Here is a 20300-nt window from a genome sequence, read left to right as displayed (position 1 = left end):
GGCTGCCTGACCCCCCCGCAACTGTCAGCCTCCCCTGTCTCCCACCGCGCCCTGCTCCTGGCTGCTCCAGGGTGACCCCTGACCTCCGCTAATTTGTAAAGCAAACTCGGGGGGAGGGGCGAGGGGGCGGATAAGGACTCTTCACGGGCCACTGGGTCCCCTCCATGCCATTCAGTGCGCATCGCCTCCCATCCATCAGCCCCCCATTGGCCTGTGGGGAAGGCAGCTGAGGCCCCCCACCTCCTGCAGCCTGGGCTCTGCAGGGTGAGGTCCCAGGTGGGTCCTGGACCCGCCAGGTGCCTGCAGCTCAGCCCCACCCCCCCAGCCCCTCCCCCCGGGACTGGGCACACCTCCTGCTGATGCTAAAGTGCGGGGGGGGGGGGGGGGGGGGACCGCAGGGGGCTGGGTGGGCCATGAGCTTCTGAATGTCCCAGGGATGCCTCCTCGGTGCCACCGGTGCCACCGGGGGAGGGGAGAGGAGGGGGGATGGCTGCAGACCCCCCTCTCCCCCGGAAGCCTCTGTCTTTTGAGGTTCAGACAGAAAGAAACTACTTGGGCCATGACCTCTGCAAGGGCAGAGCCGGAACCTGTGTCTGCACTGGGGAGGGGGGTGGCCCCGGCTGCTCCCAGACCTGAGGGCCACGGATCCTCCTCCTGGAGCCGCGCGGGCTCCCGGGGCTCAGGGGCTCATGGAGCTGGCTGCTGCGAGGGCGCCTGGGACGCAGCGCCTCAGGCTCAGAGCACCTTCTCTGACTCTGGGGTCCGGGTGCTGGGCGCCCCCAGAGGGTGGGTGATGCTGGGTCATGGCCCAGTCAGTCCCTGTCTGGGAGCAGGAGACTCAGCACCGAGCCCCAGGTTCCCGGGACCGAGGAGGAGGTGCCAACAGCGCGGGGGGGGGGGGGCAGGCCCCACGGACCCTCAAAACTCAGCGGCTCCAGGGAGGGAGACACATCTTAAAATGTTTTTCGGGGGATCAGCCCCCGACGGGTTCTCACGTTCCTCTGAGCCAACGCCTGGCCTTAGAATCGCTGGGGGCAGCGTGACCAGGGCCAGCGTCTCCTCGTCTGCAGACGCGTCTCGCTGGCCCGCCTTCGCTTAGACCCGCGGCACCCCAAGCCCCGGCGGGCGCCCTCCCTCCGCCCCCCAACGTGGACGGATGTGGTTTCTTCCTGGGCTCCCTGGCGTTTCACCAGCAGATGCAGAGCAACGTGCTCTCAGCTCCGAAGGGCGGCGCCGGAAAGTGCCAGAACCGAATTAACGCCCGGCGGGAGGTGGTGGGATGGGCCGGCCTCTGCCTCACCTCCGTCCTGGGCTCCTCCTGCCCTGGTGCCCGCCGCCTGCCGCCCAGGGGGCCCGAGGGCCGCCTCACTGTCCCTTCTCCCGAGGCCCTGGGACCCTGCCTGCCCGGCTCTGGAGGTCCGGCCCACAGTGCACCAGACACACCTCCCCCCCCCTCCCCCACACACCTCACCCCCCTCCAGCCCCCACTCCCCTTCACGTTTCCCTCCCTGGCCAGCCTTCCTTCCCGGCCCTCCTGCCTCCTGGCGGCCGCCTGCTGGGCCAGCATCAGGCTGCGGGGAGAGGGGGGGGAGGGACGCAGCTCAGCGGGGGACAGAGGTCCTGAGGGGGCAGCAGGGAGGCCGCTTCCGCCCCAGGAGGAGGCCCAGGGGGGTCCCGGCTCTGAGACGTGGGGGCACCTCTAGCTGGGAGCCGGCTTCCTGGGGGGGGGGGACTGTGCACTGCGCAGAGGGGTGGGGCGGGGCTCAGCCGGGCGGGGCGGGGCGGGGCGGGGCGGGGCTTGGAAGAGGAGCCGGAGAGGAGGGAAGGCCTGGGAGGGGGTTCAGAGCCCACCACCTGCTGGTGACCTCAGGCAAGTCGGCCTCTGCCACACAGGGATGCCTCCTGGGGCCAGGCCAGCGGGGGTGGGCAGGGCCCTGGGTGCCTGCCCCAGGCTGGTGACCGGCACACCCAGGCAGTGAGGAGTCAAGGAAGGAGAGGGAGGGAGGGAGGGGGAGGACAGAGGGAAGGAGGGAGGGAGGAGGAGGGAGGAGGAGGGAAGGGGAGGAACGAGGGAGGAGGAAGAGGGAAGGAGGGGGAGGGGGAGGGGAGGGAAGGAGGGGGAGGGGAGAAGGGGGAGGGGAGAAGGGGGAGGGGAGAAGGGGAGGAGGGGGAGGGAAGAGGAAAGAGGGAGACGTGTGCTGCTTTTTGCAGGGAGCATGGAGCTGCTGGGGCATCTGCCTGAGCCTCCAGCAGCCGCCCAGGCCACACTGCTCGGAACCATCCCAAAAGGTGTTCCTTTGAAAAAAGCCAGACTCCTGGGCGGGCGGACTCTGAAGCCTCCAGGTTTCCCTGGTAACTCCAGCACCCAGGATGGGAAGTGAGCTCAGGGAGGACCCTGCGTCAGAGCTGCCTTCCCAGCCGCCGGGAGGAGGGTCCCCGGGAGGAGCGCCCCCCTGAACCGATCTGTTTACCCGACTGACTTCCATGTCAGTCAGCGCCCACAGAGCCCCTCAATGCACCGCTCCCTGAAGGAAGGGGGTTTGTACTCACACCTTGGGGTGCCCCTGCCCTGCACCTCCCAGTGCCCGAGAGGTCTCAGCACCATTTGCACGGGTGCGCGGTGGTGTGCGAGGTGGTGTGTGAGGTGGTGTGACCGGCAGTGTGACTGGTGGTGTTCCCAGTTGGTGTGCAAGGTGGTGTGCACTATGTGCGCGGTGTGCGAGGCTGGGCAGCAGAGGGCGGCCCTGCCGGGATGCAAATCCACTCCTTCGGGGGCTGTGTCCTCAGCGCGTCCCCCGCCCCCCCCCCCCCCCGCCTTGGGTTCCTGGTCCGTGAAGAGGGACAGTCGGTCAGTGGCCGGTCGCCTTCCCAGGCTGTTGGCCGGCAGCCCCCCCCCCAGCCCCTCTCCTGCCAGTGGGAGGGGCAGCTTCCTGGGGGCCGCATTCCCTGTGGGGGTGGGGGTGGGTCTGGGATGCCCACCCTCCAGGCGCCGGGGAGGCCGGGCCCAGGGCCCTGTCTCAGGTGCGGCCTCAGTTTCCCGGCCCATCAGCCTCCAGCCCAGCTGGGGCCCCGCAGTGGCCGGGGTCTGGCTGCCAGAGGGGCCTGGAGCTGAGCTGCGCCCACAGAGCCCCACAGTCCAGAGGCCTTTCGGGCTGGGCCCCCGGGGGAAATTCACCCCACAGGCCCTTCCCTGACCGACCAGGTCAACCTCTGCTTCAGGGTGCCACCCCCCTCCCGAGGGAAGAGCTGACAGTCCTGCAGCCGCCCCACGGGCAGGGAAACTGAGGCCCAGAGGGGCCGGGCCTGGCCAGCTCCTCCCCCCCACCCCGCAGCCTGCGCTTCCTGTGGGGGCTCTGCCTGGGGGGCCCTGGGCCTCGCTGCTCCAGGCCCCCCCCGCAGGTGCCCCACAAAAGGAGGGGTGCTTCCTGCTTCCCCGATGGTCCAGGGCCCAATACACAGCGCCCCCGTTCGCTGGGGTGCATAGCCTCTGCCCGGCGCTCTGGGGGGGGCGGTACCCAGCTCTTCTGGGACCCCTCTCCCTGATCTCCCACATGGGGTGCCGCGGGCATCGCCTCCAGCAGGAGATTGAGGTCTGTGAGGTTCCGGAGCCGGAGCCCCAACTCCCTCCCTGAGCCCCAGCCCCTCCCCCCCAGCCCTCTGCTCCCTCCCCGCTCAGTGGCGGGACTGGGCGGCCCTGAGCCCCACAGGTCCGCGAGAGACGGGTCCGGGAGAGATGGGGTCGAAGCCCATCTCTGCATGTGCAGGGACAGGGCAGCCCCGGCTGCCAGCACAGGCCCCCAGCGCCCCGGGCGATCCCCCAGGGGAAGGGCTCCCCGAACGTCAGGGCCCATCTCAAGCTGTGAACAGAGGGGGCCCAGGTCTTCATGTGGCCCCAGAGCCCGGAACCGCGGGGGTGGGGAGGGCCTCGCTGCCGAGAGATCACAGCCAGACTCGTCCCGCGCCCCAGCCACGCGCACGACGGATGGGGGGGGGTCCCTGTCACTCACCGCCCCCCACCCTCGCCTGACCCCACTGGTCAGGGGTCAGGGGTGCGGGTCCTGACTGGGCGGGAAGGTTCAACCAGCCGAGGTTCAACCAGTGCTCCCAGCTTTCAGCTCCCCCACCCCCGCGATGGGCCATCGGCGCACCCCCGCCCCTGCAGCTGCAGAGCGCAGAGCGGGGTGCAGGGACCCGAAGGAGCCGGGCAGGGCCGGGCCAGGCAGCGGTGGGGACCGGACACCCCGCCTCTCCAGGTCCCGGCAGGCGCTGCGGGAGGGGTTAGTGCCTCGCTGGCGGGATGGCGAGCGGAGGCGCAGGCGCCTGAGGGAGGAGTTTGCAGCCAGCTCCCAAGGGCAAGGGCGACTCAAGGGCGTGGGGTGAAGGGTCGGACTTCGCTCCGCTGGGAACACATTGGGCCCCCACCTTCTGGCCGGTGGGGGGTGGGGTGCAGGCAGGCTCAGCAGGGTCGCCGCGGGGACCAGGGCTCCCCCGCAGGCCGGGGCTTGGGGAGGTTGGACGGGAATTCGCCCTGGCCAGGCAGCCTGGCACAGAGGGGTCCCCTGGCAGCCTGGCACCGCCTTGTGCCGTCAGCAAGTCCCTGGCTCCCCTCGCCAGCTCTGCTGGGAGAATGGAGGGGCTGGGCCGGGAAACCCTCCATCCCGTGCCCTCGGGCACTTGGCGCAAACCCCAGGCCCCTGGGGCCAGGCCAGGCCCGCTGCTGGGCTGAGTTCCGGTTCCTCCTCCTCCGTGTGCTGCCTGCTTTGCGGGCTCCGGGTGGGGAAGGAACCCCCAAGGCCCACGCAGGAACCGGCCCTCCCTCTCGGGGTGCCTCACCTCTCAGGGCTGGGCTTCTCCGAGCGGCTCAGCGGGGGGCAGATGGCCTGCGAGGCTGCGCTGGGCCCCGGGGTGCACGGCTCCGCGCTCAGCTGTCCCCCTGCTTCCTGGAGCCGGTGGGGGGCTTGGGGTTGGCTCCCATCGCCGGGTCAGGAGGCGGCGGGCAGGCGTCCTGGTCGCGCTGGCCGGTGGGCAGGAGACCCCTGCGCGGCAGGTGGGGGCGCATCCCCTGTGTGAGCCCCGCTGCCCTGGGTTCTGCTGTGTAATTAGACTGAAACGCAAACAGCACCCCCCCTGCCCCCCCCCCCCCCCCCCCGTCTGCTCTCACGGGCGTGGAACAGGGCCTCCTGCAGCCGCTGAACAAATGACCCTGTGAGCACACGGCGTGCCTGCCTCACCTCAAAGGGTCCCACATTCTGGGGGGGGGGTGTTTAACAAGCCTTTGGGGGCGGGAGGAAGAGGGGTTTTTAACCCTCAGTCCAGTTCCACCCCTGGCGCACCCCCACCACACCAGCTCTTTACTCCCCATGACTGTCACAGACACGGTGTGGGGTGTGGGGAGTGGGGGTGGGGAGTGGGGGGTGGGGAGTAGGGAGTGGGGAGTGGGGGGTGGGGGTGGGGGGTGGGGAGTGGGGAGTGGGGGGTGGGTGGTGGGGAGTGGGGAGTGGGGGGTGGGAAGTGGGGAGTGGGGAGTGGGGGGTGGGGGGTGGGGAGTGGGGAGTGGGGGGTGGGGAGTGGGGAGTGGGGGGTGGGGGGTGGGGGTGGGGGGGGTGGGGAGTGGGAGGTGGGGGTGGGGGGTGGGGAGTGGGGGTGGGGGGTGGGGGTGGGGAGTGGGGAGTGGGGAGTGGGGAGTGGGGGTGGGGGGTGGGGAGTGGGGAGTGGGGGGTGGGGAGTGGGGAGTGGGGGGTGGGGGTGGGGAGTGGGGGGTGGGGGGTGGGGAGTGGGGAGTGGGAGTGGGGAGTGGGGAGTGGGGGGTGGGGGTGGGGAGTGGGGAGTGGGGAGTGGGGAGTGGGAGTGGGGAGTGGGACGTGGGATGAAGTGCCTGCTTTCAAGGCCTGTCCCACAATGGACATAAGACACTGGGGGGTAGGGGAGGCCAGGGGGTTGTCAAGGGGGGAAAAGGAGCCACATGCAATGCTCTTGGTAATACTTTAAGCTGTGCACACATACATAACCTTAAAAAGGCCTGTCCCGGGCCTGCAGGTCCTTCAGGTCAGTCCCAGAAGTGCCCGCACGGTGGCGCTGGAGGGTCGGCGGTCACCGGGCGCTGTGGCTCCGCTTTGAAGGCAGGGGCCTGCGAGGAGGCGCCCGCTGGCCGCCCCAGGGCCCGGCTGTTGGCAGAGCCGGCCCAGGCGCTGCTGGTCCTCCCTGGCCCCGAGCGCTGCGGCATCTGGGCACAATGCTTCGGCCACGGTCCGGTGACTGCCAGGCTGGCTGTGAGCCGGGGGACACTGTGGGCGAGAACCAGGCCCCGCCTTGCCAACTGCCCCCCTGCCGTCAGGGCACCGGACACGCGTGGCCCTCAGCCCGTGGCCCAACCACGTCCTCCTTCTGAGGGACTCGGCCTCGGTGGGGAGCGTGATGCCGCGGGTGGGACGGGCTTGGTGCCGTGGAAATCCCTCCACGGCAGACACTGCCTCCCCTCCGCCCGCTGGAGGGCTCGCTGGTTCCTCTGGTTCCGGAGGACAGCCTGAGGGGGGAGGTGCGGGTCCCACAGCCCGTCCCCCCACAGGTGCCCGCTGCCCCCACTCTGCACTGAGCCCTGGGCGGGGCGCTGGGCGGAGGGGGGCAGTCCATTCACTGAGATTTGAACGTGGGTTGGGGAGCACGTGGAGGAGGCAGGGAGCAGGTGTGGATGCCAGCTGTGCCCTGCCAGCCGGGCGCGCGCCACCGTCCCCGCCAACCCTGCACCGCTGCCCACCTGCAGCCCTTGACCTAAAGGCCACTGTACCCCATCCGTCTGGCAAGAAACTAAACAGTTAAAGGGAGCCGTGCCCCCTGCTGGCAGAGGAGGGAGGGAAGGCCCACACAAGGCTGGTGAGAACTCGACCGACTCACGCCTTCTGGGAAGGGGATCCTGCCAACGGCACGGACACGTGCACGTGCACCACACACACATGCCCACACATGCACACTCACACACACATGCACACACACATGCACGCACATGCATGCACACCCACACACATGCGCACACATGCACACGCACACACATGCACACTCACTCACACACACTCACGCACATGCACATTCATGCACACACACATGCACATTCATGCACATGCATGCACATGTGCACGTGCACACACATGCCACTCACACCACGTGCACACTCACACACATGCACACCCACACCACGTGCACACTCACGCACTCACACACATGCACACTCACTCACGCACACGCTATTGGGCTCTAGGAGTCTCCCGCAGACACAGGCAGCTCCGAAGGAGACAGTGACAGGATTCCTGTACGCGGACACAGTGCTGTTGGCAGCCAGGGAGAGCTGGAGACCAAGTCAAGGCCATGAGAGGAGGCAGTGGCCGGGGGGCATGTGCCCAGCGTGACAGCTCACACGGCCAGGCCCGGGCCCCCAGGCCGCGCCGGGGGAGAGAAGGCCGAAGGCTGACGCCATGCGACGGAATTTGCACGGACGATGCTCTCGCTGTCCTGACCCCGCCACCGCCGCTGTGGGTGCAGTCACACGGCCGGAGACCAGGGCACACATGGCAGGGCGGCAGGGCGGTTCTTCCGGGGCAGGTGGGGGCGGGTGAGTGCTGAGGGCCGGTGACCAGGGTGCAGAGGGCGCCCTGGGTGTGACATTGAGCAGGGGGCGTTGGGGGTTCAGCTGTGGAGGGAGGGGTGTGGACGTGGGGGCATGCTGTGATCATGGGTGTGCGTGTGTATGTGAGGTGTGTGGTGAGGTTGGAGGGCTGCATGTGTGTAAGGATGTGTGGGTGTGGGAGTGTGGATGGTGTGTGTTTGTGTGAGTGTATGCATGTGTGTGGTGTGGGTGTGTGTATGAGTGGGGGTGGGTGTGTGTAAGTGGTGTGTGGTGTGAGTGTGTGTATGAGTGGGGGTGGGTGTGTATAAGTGGTGTGTGTGTGTGAGTGTGTGTATGAGTGGGGGTGGGTGTGTATAAGTGGTGTGTGTGTGTGAGTGTGTGTATGAGTGGGGGTGGGTGTGTATAAGTGGTGTGTGTGTGTGAGTGTGTGTATGAGTGGGGGTGGGTGTGGGCTGTGTCTGCTTGGAGAGCGGTGGGCGGCGGGTCCCAGGCAGACGGTGGTGGGTCTCAGGCTGAGTGTGTTATTTACGCGACACAGAACCCTATTTCTCGTGGGAGAAGAGGCGGGCGAAGGCAGGGACTGATGGCCATGGAGCGGGAGGGCCTCGCCTGGGCCGGGTGACCCCCGGACACAGCTGCAGTGTGGCCCTGACCCTGGGCGCCTGGCCCGTTCATTCCGCTGCCCAGAGAGGATGTCCCGGCTGATTGCCTGACCACAGAGCCCAGCCCCCCGCTGCTGGCCTTGGGGGACAGTCAACATGGACCCCCCTCACCCACACTTCAGTCCATTGGTGGGGCCTTTCACTCTTAGATGCCTCCTGACTCTCCCTGCCCCCCACACCAGCCGCTCCCCCACACCCACCGCCCCCCCACACCCACCCCCCCACACCTGCCGCCCCCCACACCAGCCCCTCCCACACCCGCCGCACCCCACACTCACCCCCCCACACCTGCCGCCCCTCACACCTGCCGCCCCCCACACCAGCCCCTCCCACACCCGCCGCCCCCCACACTCACCCCCCCACACCTGCCGCCCCCACACTCCGCCCCTCTGGGCCCGGGGGTAGGGGTTCCTCTGGGCTCTGGGCACCTCTCCCACATCATCCGCTCTCATTCCACAGCCCGCTGGCCTGGGGTTCCTTCTCTGCCAACCACCTTTAATGATTCCTCTCCCCAGGGTGTCACCTTAAAGACTTTTCACTTTTTCCATTTAATTAAAAAAATGTTTAAATTCTCATCTGAGGATATATTTTTAGAGAGAGAGAGAGAGAGAACAGACCACATGGACTGGCTGCCTCCCACACCTGCTCTGACGGCTGGAGCCGGAGCCTGCACCCAAGCCCGCGCCCTTGATGGGGAATCCAAACCAAACTCTTGGTCGGAGGCCGATGCTCCAACCCCTGAGCCACACCAGCCAGGGCAGGGCCTTCTCCTGCAGGACAGGGTCCCCCTGGACCGGGGCCACCCCCCAGGCGACCGCACCTCATCTCATTACCCACCAAGACCCTCTCCCCGAGGCAGCGCACCCTGAGGGGCTGGGGGTGCGTTTCCGGGGCCACTCAGGCCCTCCCCAATATTGGCACCAACAGCGCTACCTACAGGTCCATGCACTCACCTCCTGCGCCCCTTCATCTCACACACTCCGCCCGCCCGCACTCGCTCGCTCTCCCAGTCCATCCTCCAGGGGTCCCCCCTCTGAGCACCCCATTCCCTTCCCAATGCAGCCCCTCCGGGGAGAGCAGGCCGGGAGCAGGGACCTGGGGGCTGGAGGGAGGGCCCAGTGGGGAGAGGAAGCCAAGCTGAGGTCAGCCTGGAATTTAAAAGTGGACGTTCCTTGAAATTATTCCCAAATAAAATTTTATTAAAACAAAAGCGGTGGCGGCCATCCACCGACTCATCCCTCAGGTGTCTGGAGCCCTGGCCACCAGCCCTGAGCCAGGCGAGGGGGCCCAGCGACCAGGCACAGCCCTGTCCACTGTCCAGGTGGGAAGGGCACAGGGCGTCCTCTCAGACCCCTCGCTGGGGGCCCCGCAGTGGCCACGGCACCTGGAGAGATGGCGGCTGGAGAGTAAGGAGGACAAGAGTGATGGAGGAGGAGGAGGAGGAGGAGGAGGAGGAGGAGGAGGAGGAGGAAGAGGAGGAGGAAGGGGGGGATGGCTGAGGCCTGGGGGGTGGGGGCCCTCATGGAGACAAAGATGTGACAACCTGTTGGCTGAGGCTCCACTCTGCAAGGGAATCCCCAGCTTCCCAATCTTCCCAGTGCCCAGGGCTGACCAGAACTGGGGCGCTGGCCATGGGAACGCCAGGACTCCCGCCAGAGCAGTGCTGTCGCGGGTCCCTCTGGAGTGGGTCTTGGGGTTGAGGACAGCCGCTGCTCTAGCTGCAGCCTTGTCTGAACTTGCAGAGCCTGAGAGGCAGCGACCTGCTAGACCTGCAACCGACCATGGGGCCTCTGCTGCTGGTCCTGTGGCTCTTGGCCTCTCCCCTCCCCTGGACGCCTCTCCCCTCCCCTGTACCCTCTCCCCTCCCCTAGACACTCTCCCCTTCCCCTGGATGCCTCTCCCCTCCCCTCCCCTGGACGCTCTCCCCTTCCCTGGACGCTCTCCCCTTCCTTGGACCCAGCCACCACGAGGGCACTCCGACCAGCGACCAGCACGGAGCAGAGGGAGGCCTGAGCCAGCACCTGCGGCCAGTGGCTAGTTCACCTCCTCTGGCCACAGCACAACCTCCTGCTGGCTGTCCCAGTCTGGGCTGCCAGCCGCCAGGGTGGGCTGGAGCAATGAGGGCCCAGGGGTGCGGGGACCCAAGGTGCCTGGTGCCCTGCGCTCAGGGACAAGCCCTCCGACACCCCCAGAAACCTGTGCTGTGGCAGGAAGGCACCTCTATCCCCCAAGGCCCCCCAGAGGCAGTGGGGAGACACAAGCTGGCTGAGTCCAGCCTCTCCCAGCAGCCGGCCCAGGCAGGGCACGCACTAGTGCGGCTTCCAGGAGAGCCAGGGTGGGGAAGACGAGCCCCCCCCCCCCCCACGCAGGGCCAGTAGCCCCCCCCCCAAGCAGGGAGAGTCAGGAGCCACTCAGAGGACGCCCGCTGGAAGGTGCCCAGATAGATGGCCATGGTGGCCCCACTCTCAGGCTGTGGGTCCAGGGAAGTGTTGGGGGAGCGGCCCTCCTGGGAGCGCCCAGGCACCCTGGGGGAGCAGTCTGTTGTCCGGAAGGCACTCCTCCCCAGAGCCTCTGCACCAGCGCCTTCCCGGGGGGCCTCTGCTTCCCCATCTGTCAGACGCCCTGGGAGTCGCAGGCAGCCGCAGCGTGGAGCCAGGAACCAGTCCTCTTTGTAATTGGGGAGTTCATCCCTCCCCTTGGCCAGCCCCTCTGGCTGGGGAGTCCCGGGGAGCAGTCCTGGGGACCACGGCTCTTCCCAAGACCCCAGCTCGGTGTCCTCAGCTCGGTGTCCTCATCCATAGAGCGGACCGACGGACGGACGGGAGGCCCCATCTGCATCTGCGCCAGCCCTGAGTCCCCTCCAGGAGCCTGGATCCCGGGGCGTCTTTGTTCCTGGGCCGCTGTGCGGCCGGAGGAGAGGGTCCAGCCTCGGTCCCGCGTGGGCAGACAAGCCCCCTCCCCCCGAGGTCTCCGTCCTGGGGCAGCCGCAGGAGGAAAATGCAGGCCGCAGGCGCACCTGCACGGGGCGAGGTCCCCACTAGGCCCTGGCCCGCGCGGCTCCCGCCCGCTGCTGAGCTCCCGTCGGATCACCGCGTCGGCGCGGAGCGGGCGCATCCCAGGCTCCGAGCGCGAACCCCGGCCGGCGCCACGTCCCACCTGGGCGCCCTCCCCTCGCCGCTCCTGCCCCGGAAAGCGAGGCGGCGCTCCCCGCGTTGGCCCTGGTTTTTCGGGGATTAAAGCGAGTTGGAGGCCGCGCCTGCCGCCGGCCTCGGGGAAGCGGGCGGCACGCGGTTGGACTGCCCCTCGCCTCCCCCGCCCCCGCTGGCGCTGGGCGTGCGGATGGATCGCCCCGCGGTAATCCGCGTCCGGGGAAGCCGGCTCCGCCAGCCCGAGCGACCGCCGCGACCCGGCCGCTCGGCTGCCACCCGAGCCAGGAGCCGTTCCAAAGCCGATTCCCCTGCAGCCGCAGCTCCGGGTGGCGGCGTGGGCGGGGTGCACGCTCCCCGCGCTCCCCGCTGCAGCAGGGAGGTCGCTCTCCGCGTCTTCACAGTAAAAGAAACGGAGGCTCAGAGAGGACGGGCCTTCCCCAGGGCCGCCCGGAGTGGCAGCGGCTGGGCCGGAAGCCCCCACCCCCTCGGAGGCCGGGCCTCCCCAGGCGCTGGACTTGGGGACCACCAGCTCCTACTCGGGTGGCTCAGGCGGGGTAGGGGGGGGGGGAGTCTTTCTTTACTCGGAGCCTGAGCCGGGGAACCGGAGTTGCGTTAACGACGTTAACGACGTCGGCATTCACGTCTCACTAAGTTTGAATATGAAACTAGGCCCCGGTCCGAAGGGCTCGGCGGTTGAGCATCTACCCAGGAACCAAGGTGGCACATGCCCAGGTTTCGGGCTCCATCCCGTGTGGGGCGTGCAGGAGGCAGCCGATCAAGGATTCTCTCTGATCATTGGTGCTTCCATTTCCCTCTCTGAGATCAATAAAAATATATTTAAAAAATAAAAGAAAAAGAAAATATGCCATAATTTTGCCCTGACACCGGGGTCTTTAAAAAAAAATGACTGTGGTCCAGCCCCTTGCGATTTCTTGGACGCCCCGGGATCTTTGCGCCCCGCTGTACACACGCACGTACATACATACACGCACACACACGCGTGCACACACGCACAGGCCACTCGCGCGCGCGCACAGTTACTCACGCTCGGTCCCACACTCTCCCCGAGCCCGGGAATTGCGGCCTCGCAGGGCGGTGATTGGCCAGCCTGTTTCTTACCGGGGTCCCGCAGCCAATGGGCGGTCGCCGGGCCGAGGCCCCAGCTCCCCACCCCTCGGAGCGCTGGCGCGGACTCCGGGAACGGATCACGCGAGGCCGGACCCGCCGCGACCCCCCGCCTGGGTCCCCGGCCGCGCGACGGCCTGCGCGTGCGGATCCCGTGGCATCTCCGGGCAGTGGCCGCGCGGGGCCCGCCGCGGGGTCCGTGGGTTGAGCTGGCCGCCCGCCCGCCCGCCCGCCCCGCCCCCGCTGGCCCCTCCTCCCCTCCCCGCCCCCAGCGGGGCCGGCCCCGCCGGCGACCAGAGCGGCGACGTGAAAGGCGAGCGAGGCGGCTGTCCGGCCGGCTGTCGGCGCGCACCCGCTCCCGGCCTGGCCCGACCGCGCGCGGAGGCCGCCTGATCGCGGGCCCCGACGCCGGGGCTCGGAGCGGCGGCTCCAGGGTCGGCCGGCGCGTGCACCCGGAGCCGCGCGCCCCAGTCCCCAGTGGGTTTCGGGACTGGCCGCGCCCCGGGCGCTCGGGACCCCGAGGAGCCCTGCCGAGCCCGACGGGCCCGCCGCGGAGATGCCGGACGAGCTGACGGAGCCCGGGCGCGCCACGCCGGCCCGCGCCTCCTCCTTTCTCATCGAGAACCTGCTGGCGGCAGAGGCCAAGGGCACGGGGCGCGCGGCCCAGGGCGGCGGCGGCCGCGAGGGCGAGGAGGACGAGGACGAAGACCCGGAGGACGAGGACGCGGAGCGGGCGCGGCGGCGGCGACTCCAGCGGCGGCGGCAGCTGCGCGCGGGCTCCGGGCCCGGCGGGGAGGCGCGGGCGCGGGCTCTGCTGGGGCCTGGCGCGCTGGGCCTCGGTCCCCGGCCGCCCCCCGGTCCCGGGCCGCCCTACGCTCTGGGCTGCGGCGGCACGACGCGCTGGTACCCGCGGGCGCACGGCGGCTACGGAGGCGGCCTGAGTCCGGACAGTGAGTGAGGGCGCGTGGCGGGGCGGGCCAGGCGGAGGGGCCGGGCTTCCTCCCCGCGCATTTGCTCGGGGACTGTTTTGGGTCGCCCTCCTCTTGTGTACGGCGGAGTCTGGGTCCTGTCGGCCGCAGCGGAGACCCTGGTGGGTGCGTTTGGAGGCCTGCGCTCCGGAACAGGGTGCCCGTGCGAGGAGGCTTCGCAGGGTCGGGGTTTCACTGTTGCCAGACCCCGAAGGGCCCGGGGAGGCCGGAGAGCGTGGAGAGGGCCTGGGAGAGGCGGTGGCAGTTGAAGAAAGAGAAAAGAGAAAGTGAAATCTGACGAGGAGAGAGGAGACCTGCAGGACAGGGAGCAGAGAGGGACGGAGAGAGAGGAGGACGCTGGAGGAGCAAAGAGGAGAAAGGTGCAGAAAACGAACCCCCGAGTGAGGGGGGAAGAGAAAGGATACAGCGAGGAGAAGGAGGAAGAGGAGGAGGAGGAGGAGAGGAAGAGAGGACAAAGGAGAGTCAGATGCGGGAAATACAGGCGTTGAGCAGAGGGAGCCACTGTTGGGGGGCCGACCCCAAGGGGAGCGGCTTCCACAGTGTCTGTGCCCCGAAGTCCCGTCTCCTGCGAGAGCTGTGCACCAGGCCTCCCGCAGGGCCCGGCCTCCCTCCCGCGCCTCCAGACGCTAGGACTGTGGTTTGGGGGGGGGTGGCAAGAGGGGGCCTGTACTGAAGCCCCCAACCTCCCCCTCCCCTCTTCTCCTGCTCCTCCCCCTCTCCTGCCTTTGTTCCCTGCTGAGGGCTGGGACTGGGGGTTCTCAGCTCAGCACCCCTTCATTCCGAACCCCTTCCCCAAGGTTCTGCTCTCCTAGGAGGGTCGCTGTTTCCGGGGGGACCTGGCCTTCACAGGGAGACACGGGGAGGGGCACCGGGAAGCCATTCCAACCAGGCCCAGGTTTTGCCAGCGCCCCCCCCCCCCACACACACACAGCGTGGCCAGCTCGGTTCTGGGTTCTGGGGGCTCTTGATCCGAAGTCCATTCAGCCCTGTGGCATGTTTGTGTGCTGAGGTGGTGGGCAGAGACCTGCTCCCTCTTGGGTGACCCCCTCTCTGGTGTGCCTGGCAGCGCGGGCAGGTCTTGAGGCCACACTCAGGAAGTCTGAGCCCTGTTACTAAAGTGAGCGGATGTGTTTCCTAAAATCGAGTGATCCAATTTAGGGCCCTTCTAGGGGCGACTCTGAAGACGGTCTCAGAAGGTGAGACCCCCCTCCCCCTCCCCCACTTCCTCAGCTCCCAGGAGGTGGCGGGGCTCCTTTCACACCATGCGGGTTAGGGTCCCAGTCTGCTTCGGAGCTGGTGGTCCTGCCGGGCACCCTGTGGCCATTCACCAGCCTCGTGAGTGTGGGGGTGTGGGTGTTGTGGTCAGACAGGCTCCCCACATCAGGTGGCAGGAACACCAGCCTGGAACTTGACCTCTCCGTGGCCACCAAGAGGTGTAGCCACCGGGGTTGGGCAGGGGCACCCGCACATCGGCACAGCCCGGGGCACCAGGCGATACAGCCCCAGCCACCACCGGCTCTGGGCTGGGGGCACCATCCTCTGTCAGCCTGGGGCCTCCTCACCTTTGGGCGGCCAGGGGCCCCTGCAGACTCCTGAGCCCGGAAAGCCACAGGCTGCGCAGCCGCCCGCGTGTTCAGTGGCGATGCATGTCCTGCAGGCCCTGAGTTTGTTTCCTCCGGGCGAGACTGTGGGTTTCGGGGAGCATCCTGGGGAATCTGGCTCAGGGCCGGGAAAGGGGCTGTGGGCATCGGTGGCCTGAGCACTGGAGTTTCCTGGGATCGTGTGCTTCGTGGTCTGCCTCCGCAGGAATGTTTCTGTGCACGCGGGGACTTGGACTTGCACCCGCTCCTGCGAGAGCCCACGGGTCCCAGCAGGTCCTCGTTTCTGGGGCTGGGGGCTGGGGCCAGGGCGTCTTGCTGTTCCCCAGGCGCCCGGCACATTTCTCTGAAGGGCATCTGTCCTCCTGGAGGCGGCCTGTGTGTCCTGTTCCACTGCGTGTCACTGGCTGCAGGCGGCGGCCTCTGTGCATTTCGGCCGTCTCCCCGCTTTCTGTCTCGGGCGCGAGGTGCTGGCAGTTTCTGGTCTGCAGGCCACCTCCTGTCCCTCTGCCTCTCCGTCCCCGTCCCCGCGGGATGTGCCACTGCGGTCCCGGTGCCGGGAAGACGCCCAGCGAGTAGCGGTGGTGCCTGCGGGGCGCGGGGCGCAGAGGCCCCAGCGACGGGGCCTGGGGAGCAGCCCGCGCCGCCGACTGTGTTTCCCTGTCTCCCTGCAGCAAGCGACCGGGACTCACCCGAGACGGGCGAGGAGATGGGCCGCGCTGAGGGCGCCTGGCAGCGGGGCCCCGGGCCGGGCGCCGTGCAGCGCGAGGCGGCGGAGCTGACGGCGCGGGGCCCGGCGGCCGGCGCGGAGGAGGCGGCGGAGCTGGCGGAGGCCCCGGCGGCGGGGGACGCGCGCGGCGCGGCGGCGGCCGGCGGCCGCAAGAAGAAGACGCGCACGGTCTTCTCGCGCAGCCAGGTCTTCCAGCTCGAGTCCACCTTCGACCTGAAGCGCTACCTGAGCAGCGCCGAGCGCGCCGGCCTGGCCGCCTCCCTGCAGCTCACCGAGACGCAGGTCAAGATCTGGTTCCAGAACCGGCGCAACAAGTGGAAGCGGCAGCTGGCGGCCGAGCTGGAGGCGGCCAGCCTGTCCCCGCCCGGCGCGCAGCGCCTCGTGCGCGTGCCCGTGCTCTACCACGAGAGCCCGCCGGCCGCCGCCTCCGGGGCGCCCGCCGCGCTGCCCTTCCCGCTGGCGTCCGCTCCTCCCGCGCCGCCCCCGCCGCTGCTCGGCTTCTCCGGGGCCCTGGCCTACCCCCTGGCCGCCTTCCCCGCCGCCGCCTCCGTGCCCTTCCTGCGGGCGCAGATGCCCGGCCTGGTGTGAGCCCCTCCGCCGGGCCCACTCCCCTCGGCCGCTGGGAGCTCTGGGGACGTTCCGTGGGGTGGCGCCAGGCTCAGGGGGCGCGGGGCCCCCCAGGAGGGCTGGTGTGCGCCTGCAGCCCCTCGGGGCGCCGGGCGCGCCAGCTTGGGCGGGGCTTTGGCCCCAGCGCCCCCAGAATATAACAGGGACGCGGATCCGCGAGGCCGGAGTCCTCCCCCGGGAAGGGGCCTCAGCCTGGAAGCCATTCCGCCGCTGCGGGGGAGCCGGCACCGCGCAGCCAAGACAGCCCGCGCCCGCTGCAGCAGGAGCTGCACCCTCAGCACACGCACCGCGAGGGGACCGGACCGGGCCACCCAGGACTGTGACCAGCCTCGGGCCGGGCCCTGGGCCCCCGAGAGAGGACCCGGGGGAGAGGGCCAGGCTGGGCCTCCCCTCCGGGGCTGCGGCTCCAGCGGCCAAGACTTTTTTTTTTTTTTGTAACGAATCTACTTATTTGCGTATGGAATAAAAGGGACGTTTTCTGGACGGTTCGGCTGCTTTGTGATCACTGGGTGGGGCCGCCTCTCCGGCAGCCCGTGGGCGCCCTTTCTCCCTCCCTCCCCTCCGGAGCACTTTCCAGCCGACCTGGGCCGCGCAGAGCCCCGCTGGTGACAGGTGGGCCAGAGTCTGAGGTCTGGGGGCTGCGCTACCACCGCCCCTTCCCCCCAACGGGGAGCCCCAGCGACCCCAGAGGAAGCGGCCGGGGAGGGAGCTGGGAGGGAGAGGGGCACAGGTGGGTCCCTATGCGAAGCTCTGGGTCTCCGCGGAAACCAGCAGCCATCAGGCAGGTTAGGCAGAGCCTGTGGGCTGCTCCGTGTGGCAGCCATGCCCACTGTCCCATCGGGCCTGGAGTTAAGAGCCTCTCCAACCAGATGGGGTTTTTCTTTTTGCCAAAACAAAACCCTGGCCTCCCAAAAAGGGCTGCGAGGAATGCTGAGCCCCACCTGGCTTCACCTCTGGCCCGCCTGCAGTCTCTGGCCGCCTGGGGGCCTGGGACTGGCGATGGGCACAGTCCCCACTCAGGGCCATTGTGGGCTCTGGAAGAAAGCGTTTCAAACGCCGGGATCCCTGTGGCCACCCCTCTCTGTCAGCCTGGGGCCTCCGTGGTGGGGCCTCCGTGGTGACCCAGGCTGTCCTGGCACCTCTGGGCACTAAGATCCCCACCTGAGATCCCCGGCTCCCTGCTCCTCCTGCCTGATGCAGGACACGGGGAGCATCTTAAGGAACTTAAGGGGCCCACCCTCCAAACCAGCCCCCACCCTTTGGTGAGGCAGACCTGCCAGCTCCCTGTCAGCCTCCCCGTGGCCCTGCCAGGCTCAGATTCGCTCTCCGGGGCGGGAGGCTCACCCCCTCCTTTAGCAGCTGCTGAGACTCGGCTTGACTTAGTCTAGAAGGGACGTAGGACCTGGTTTAACAGAGCGGGTTTGCTGCTAGTTATGCTAAGTTTAAAGGCCTGGGCGCCTAGTCAGTGAGGTGCCAGGGGCTCCGCATGGCCGCTCCGAGGGCCGCACCCACCCACCCACCCTCCGTCGCTGCTCCCCAGGCCCACCCTGGGCCTCCACACCCTGGCTCCAGCTCCCCTGGGACCCTCGCGCTGTCGCATTGGTGGTGGCCTCATGCAATGTCAGTCCTGAGGACGGCCTCCTGTGGCTCCCGTCCTCCCATGGAGGCCTCGGGGCCAGGGCTGGTCCTGCCTGCAGCGCCCACCCTCTCTGCACACCAGGCCCACAGCCCCGTGGCCCTGAGGAGACATGGCGGCTGCAGCGTGTGCTGAGCAGAGGACGGTGCCGGTCCCCAGGCGTGTCTCCCTCAGGGGCCGGTGGGTGCCACCAACCAGAGCTTCAGGCAGGCGAGCCTCAGGCCCAGGAGCCTCACGGCAGGGCCACAGGCGTGTGAAGGGCACGGAGCCTGTGGGCGCAGAGTCAGAAGTTCCACTCCCCCAAGCAGCAGAGGAGCTGGCCACTTATGTCCGAGGGAAGGGGGAGGAGGGAAGGGGAGAGAAGGGCCAGGTCTTTTCCATGAATCTGTGAATGTTTGGGCTGGCCAGCACCTAACACACCTGCCCTGCCAGGCCGGGGGCTGGCGGGGCTGAGGTGGATGGAGGGAGCGGCGGTGGAGGCGGCTGCACCCCTCTCGGAGGGCCTGGCGCTGTCTCTGAGCTGGGAGCCCCACGGGGAAGCACAGAAAACCGGGCTCCCGAAGCCGGCGCTACCAGCATCCTGGGGGTGGCACCAGGGGCAGCACCAGCAGGGAGCAGTGGTGGTTACAAGCGGGGCCAGGCTGGGACCGCAGCACCCCGAGCCCCAGCGCCATGGATCTCCCGCCAGCCTCAGTGTGCTGGCTCCGCTCCTGGCTGAAGATGAATGGCTTAGGTCTGCCTCCACCTCGCCTGCCCTCCCCTCCACACTGCCCCCCCCACACACCCCTCAGAGAGGCCCGACTCAGCCACCAAGAGCTGCCCAGGGTGTCGGGTCAGACTCCCTGAGCCCAGGAGGATCTGACCGGCTTTGGACGCCCAGGGCAGACCCGCCTTGGCCCAGCCCCAGCCGTCCTCACCAGTGACCTTGGGCCTGGAGCCGGCCCCTTCTCTTCTCCAGGCTGAGGATGGGGTCTCACCTGTAAGTGCTGGGCCTTCCCTGGCCCGGACCCAGGCCAGCGCCATAGCCACATCCCTGCCCACGAGTCTAGGGATTACCCCACGGGTGTTCGGGAGTGACCCAAGCCTCGGGCACTCCGGGCCCTGCCTGGGGAGGACCAGGCCAAGTCCTCACTAGCGCCTCCCGGAGAACAAGGTGGAGAATTGGCTCCCCCGTCTGTGCAGGTGAGTCTGGGAAGGGCCACTAAAGGGGGACGAGGGCTGGGCCCTTCCTGGGTCAAGGGGAAATGGAGCCACAACATGACAACAAACCACAGCCAGGCTCCTGCACCTCGGAGCCCTGGCCCAGACTGCTGCCCCCAGGGCCTCCCGCTGACGAGCCAGGCGGGAGGCCCGTGGGAGGGGTTTTCCTAAAGCCGGGCTCTGAGCTGCCCCAGGTGGACGGAGACAAAGGGGCTGGGAGCTGCAGGGGACAGGTGGGCACCAAGAGGGAGGCAGGAGCAGGAGCGGCAGGCGGGCCGCTCTTTTTCTTGTGTCTGCGGGTCTCTCTCCCAAGCATCCTTCGTGGCCTCTGGTCCCATCTGGCAATTCTTTTTCTTTTTTAAATTAAAAACATGTTTTTATTGATTTTTAGAGAGAGAGGAAGGGAGAGGGAGGGATAGAAACATCGTGGAGAGATGAGAGAGGAACATCATCCGTCAGATGCCTTCTGCAGGGCCCCTACTGGGGATCCAGCCAGCAACCCCAGCATGTGGGCATGCGCCCTGACCGGGAATCGAACCTGCGACCTCTTGGTTCCTGGGTCCACGATGCTCAACCGCTGAACCACACCGGCCAGGCCCATCGGGCAATTCCCGGAAAGGGAAACTGGGGCTCGGAGAGGAGCAGAGACTGTGGGGCAGGGATCCCCTGCAGTCACTGGGCCACCCCCTTCCTCCACCTGGTGCTGGGAGGTCAGACACCCCCTCCCCGGAGCCCGACCTGTGCTGGGGCCCCTCCCTGGGAGTTAGTGCCCAGGCGCCTTCCCTGCGGCTGGAATCGCCTGGGTATCTCCCTGGGCCACCCTCCCCGCTGTTGGCCAGTGCAGCGTCCTCCTAGCGCCTGCCTCTGGAGGGGAGCGGGGTCCAGGCCCTCCCCAGGCGGCTCTGCACAGCGGGCTGCACAGCCCTGCTGCCTGCCCCGACAAGGGGGGTGAAACAGGGGACTCAG

General features: G+C 68.4%; 2 protein-coding genes across 2 annotated transcripts; both read left to right on the top strand.

The window, feature by feature from the left end:
• Positions 1-12931: 12931 nt before the first annotated feature.
• On the top strand, positions 12932-13512 carry LOC132242701 (homeobox protein HMX1-like). The gene has a single exon (XM_059711719.1). It carries the CDS (start codon positions 13111-13113, stop codon positions 13510-13512), a length of 402 nt encoding a protein of 133 aa, XP_059567702.1. The 5' UTR covers positions 12932-13110.
• Positions 13513-14805: 1293 nt separating this feature from the next.
• Positions 14806-16586, top strand: LOC132242640 (homeobox protein HMX1-like). Its single transcript, XM_059711597.1, has 2 exons — positions 14806-14878; positions 15816-16586. Exons 1-2 carry the CDS (start codon positions 14806-14808, stop codon positions 16457-16459), a joined length of 717 nt encoding a protein of 238 aa, XP_059567580.1. The 3' UTR covers positions 16460-16586.
• The last annotated feature ends 3714 nt before the right edge of the window (positions 16587-20300 follow it).

Source organism: Myotis daubentonii, chromosome 1 (assembly GCF_963259705.1).
Source record: "Myotis daubentonii chromosome 1, mMyoDau2.1, whole genome shotgun sequence".
Taxonomy (NCBI): domain Eukaryota; kingdom Metazoa; phylum Chordata; class Mammalia; order Chiroptera; family Vespertilionidae; genus Myotis; species Myotis daubentonii.
Note: the sequence above shows the minus strand (reverse complement) of the source record. Positions and strands in the feature narration are given on the sequence as shown.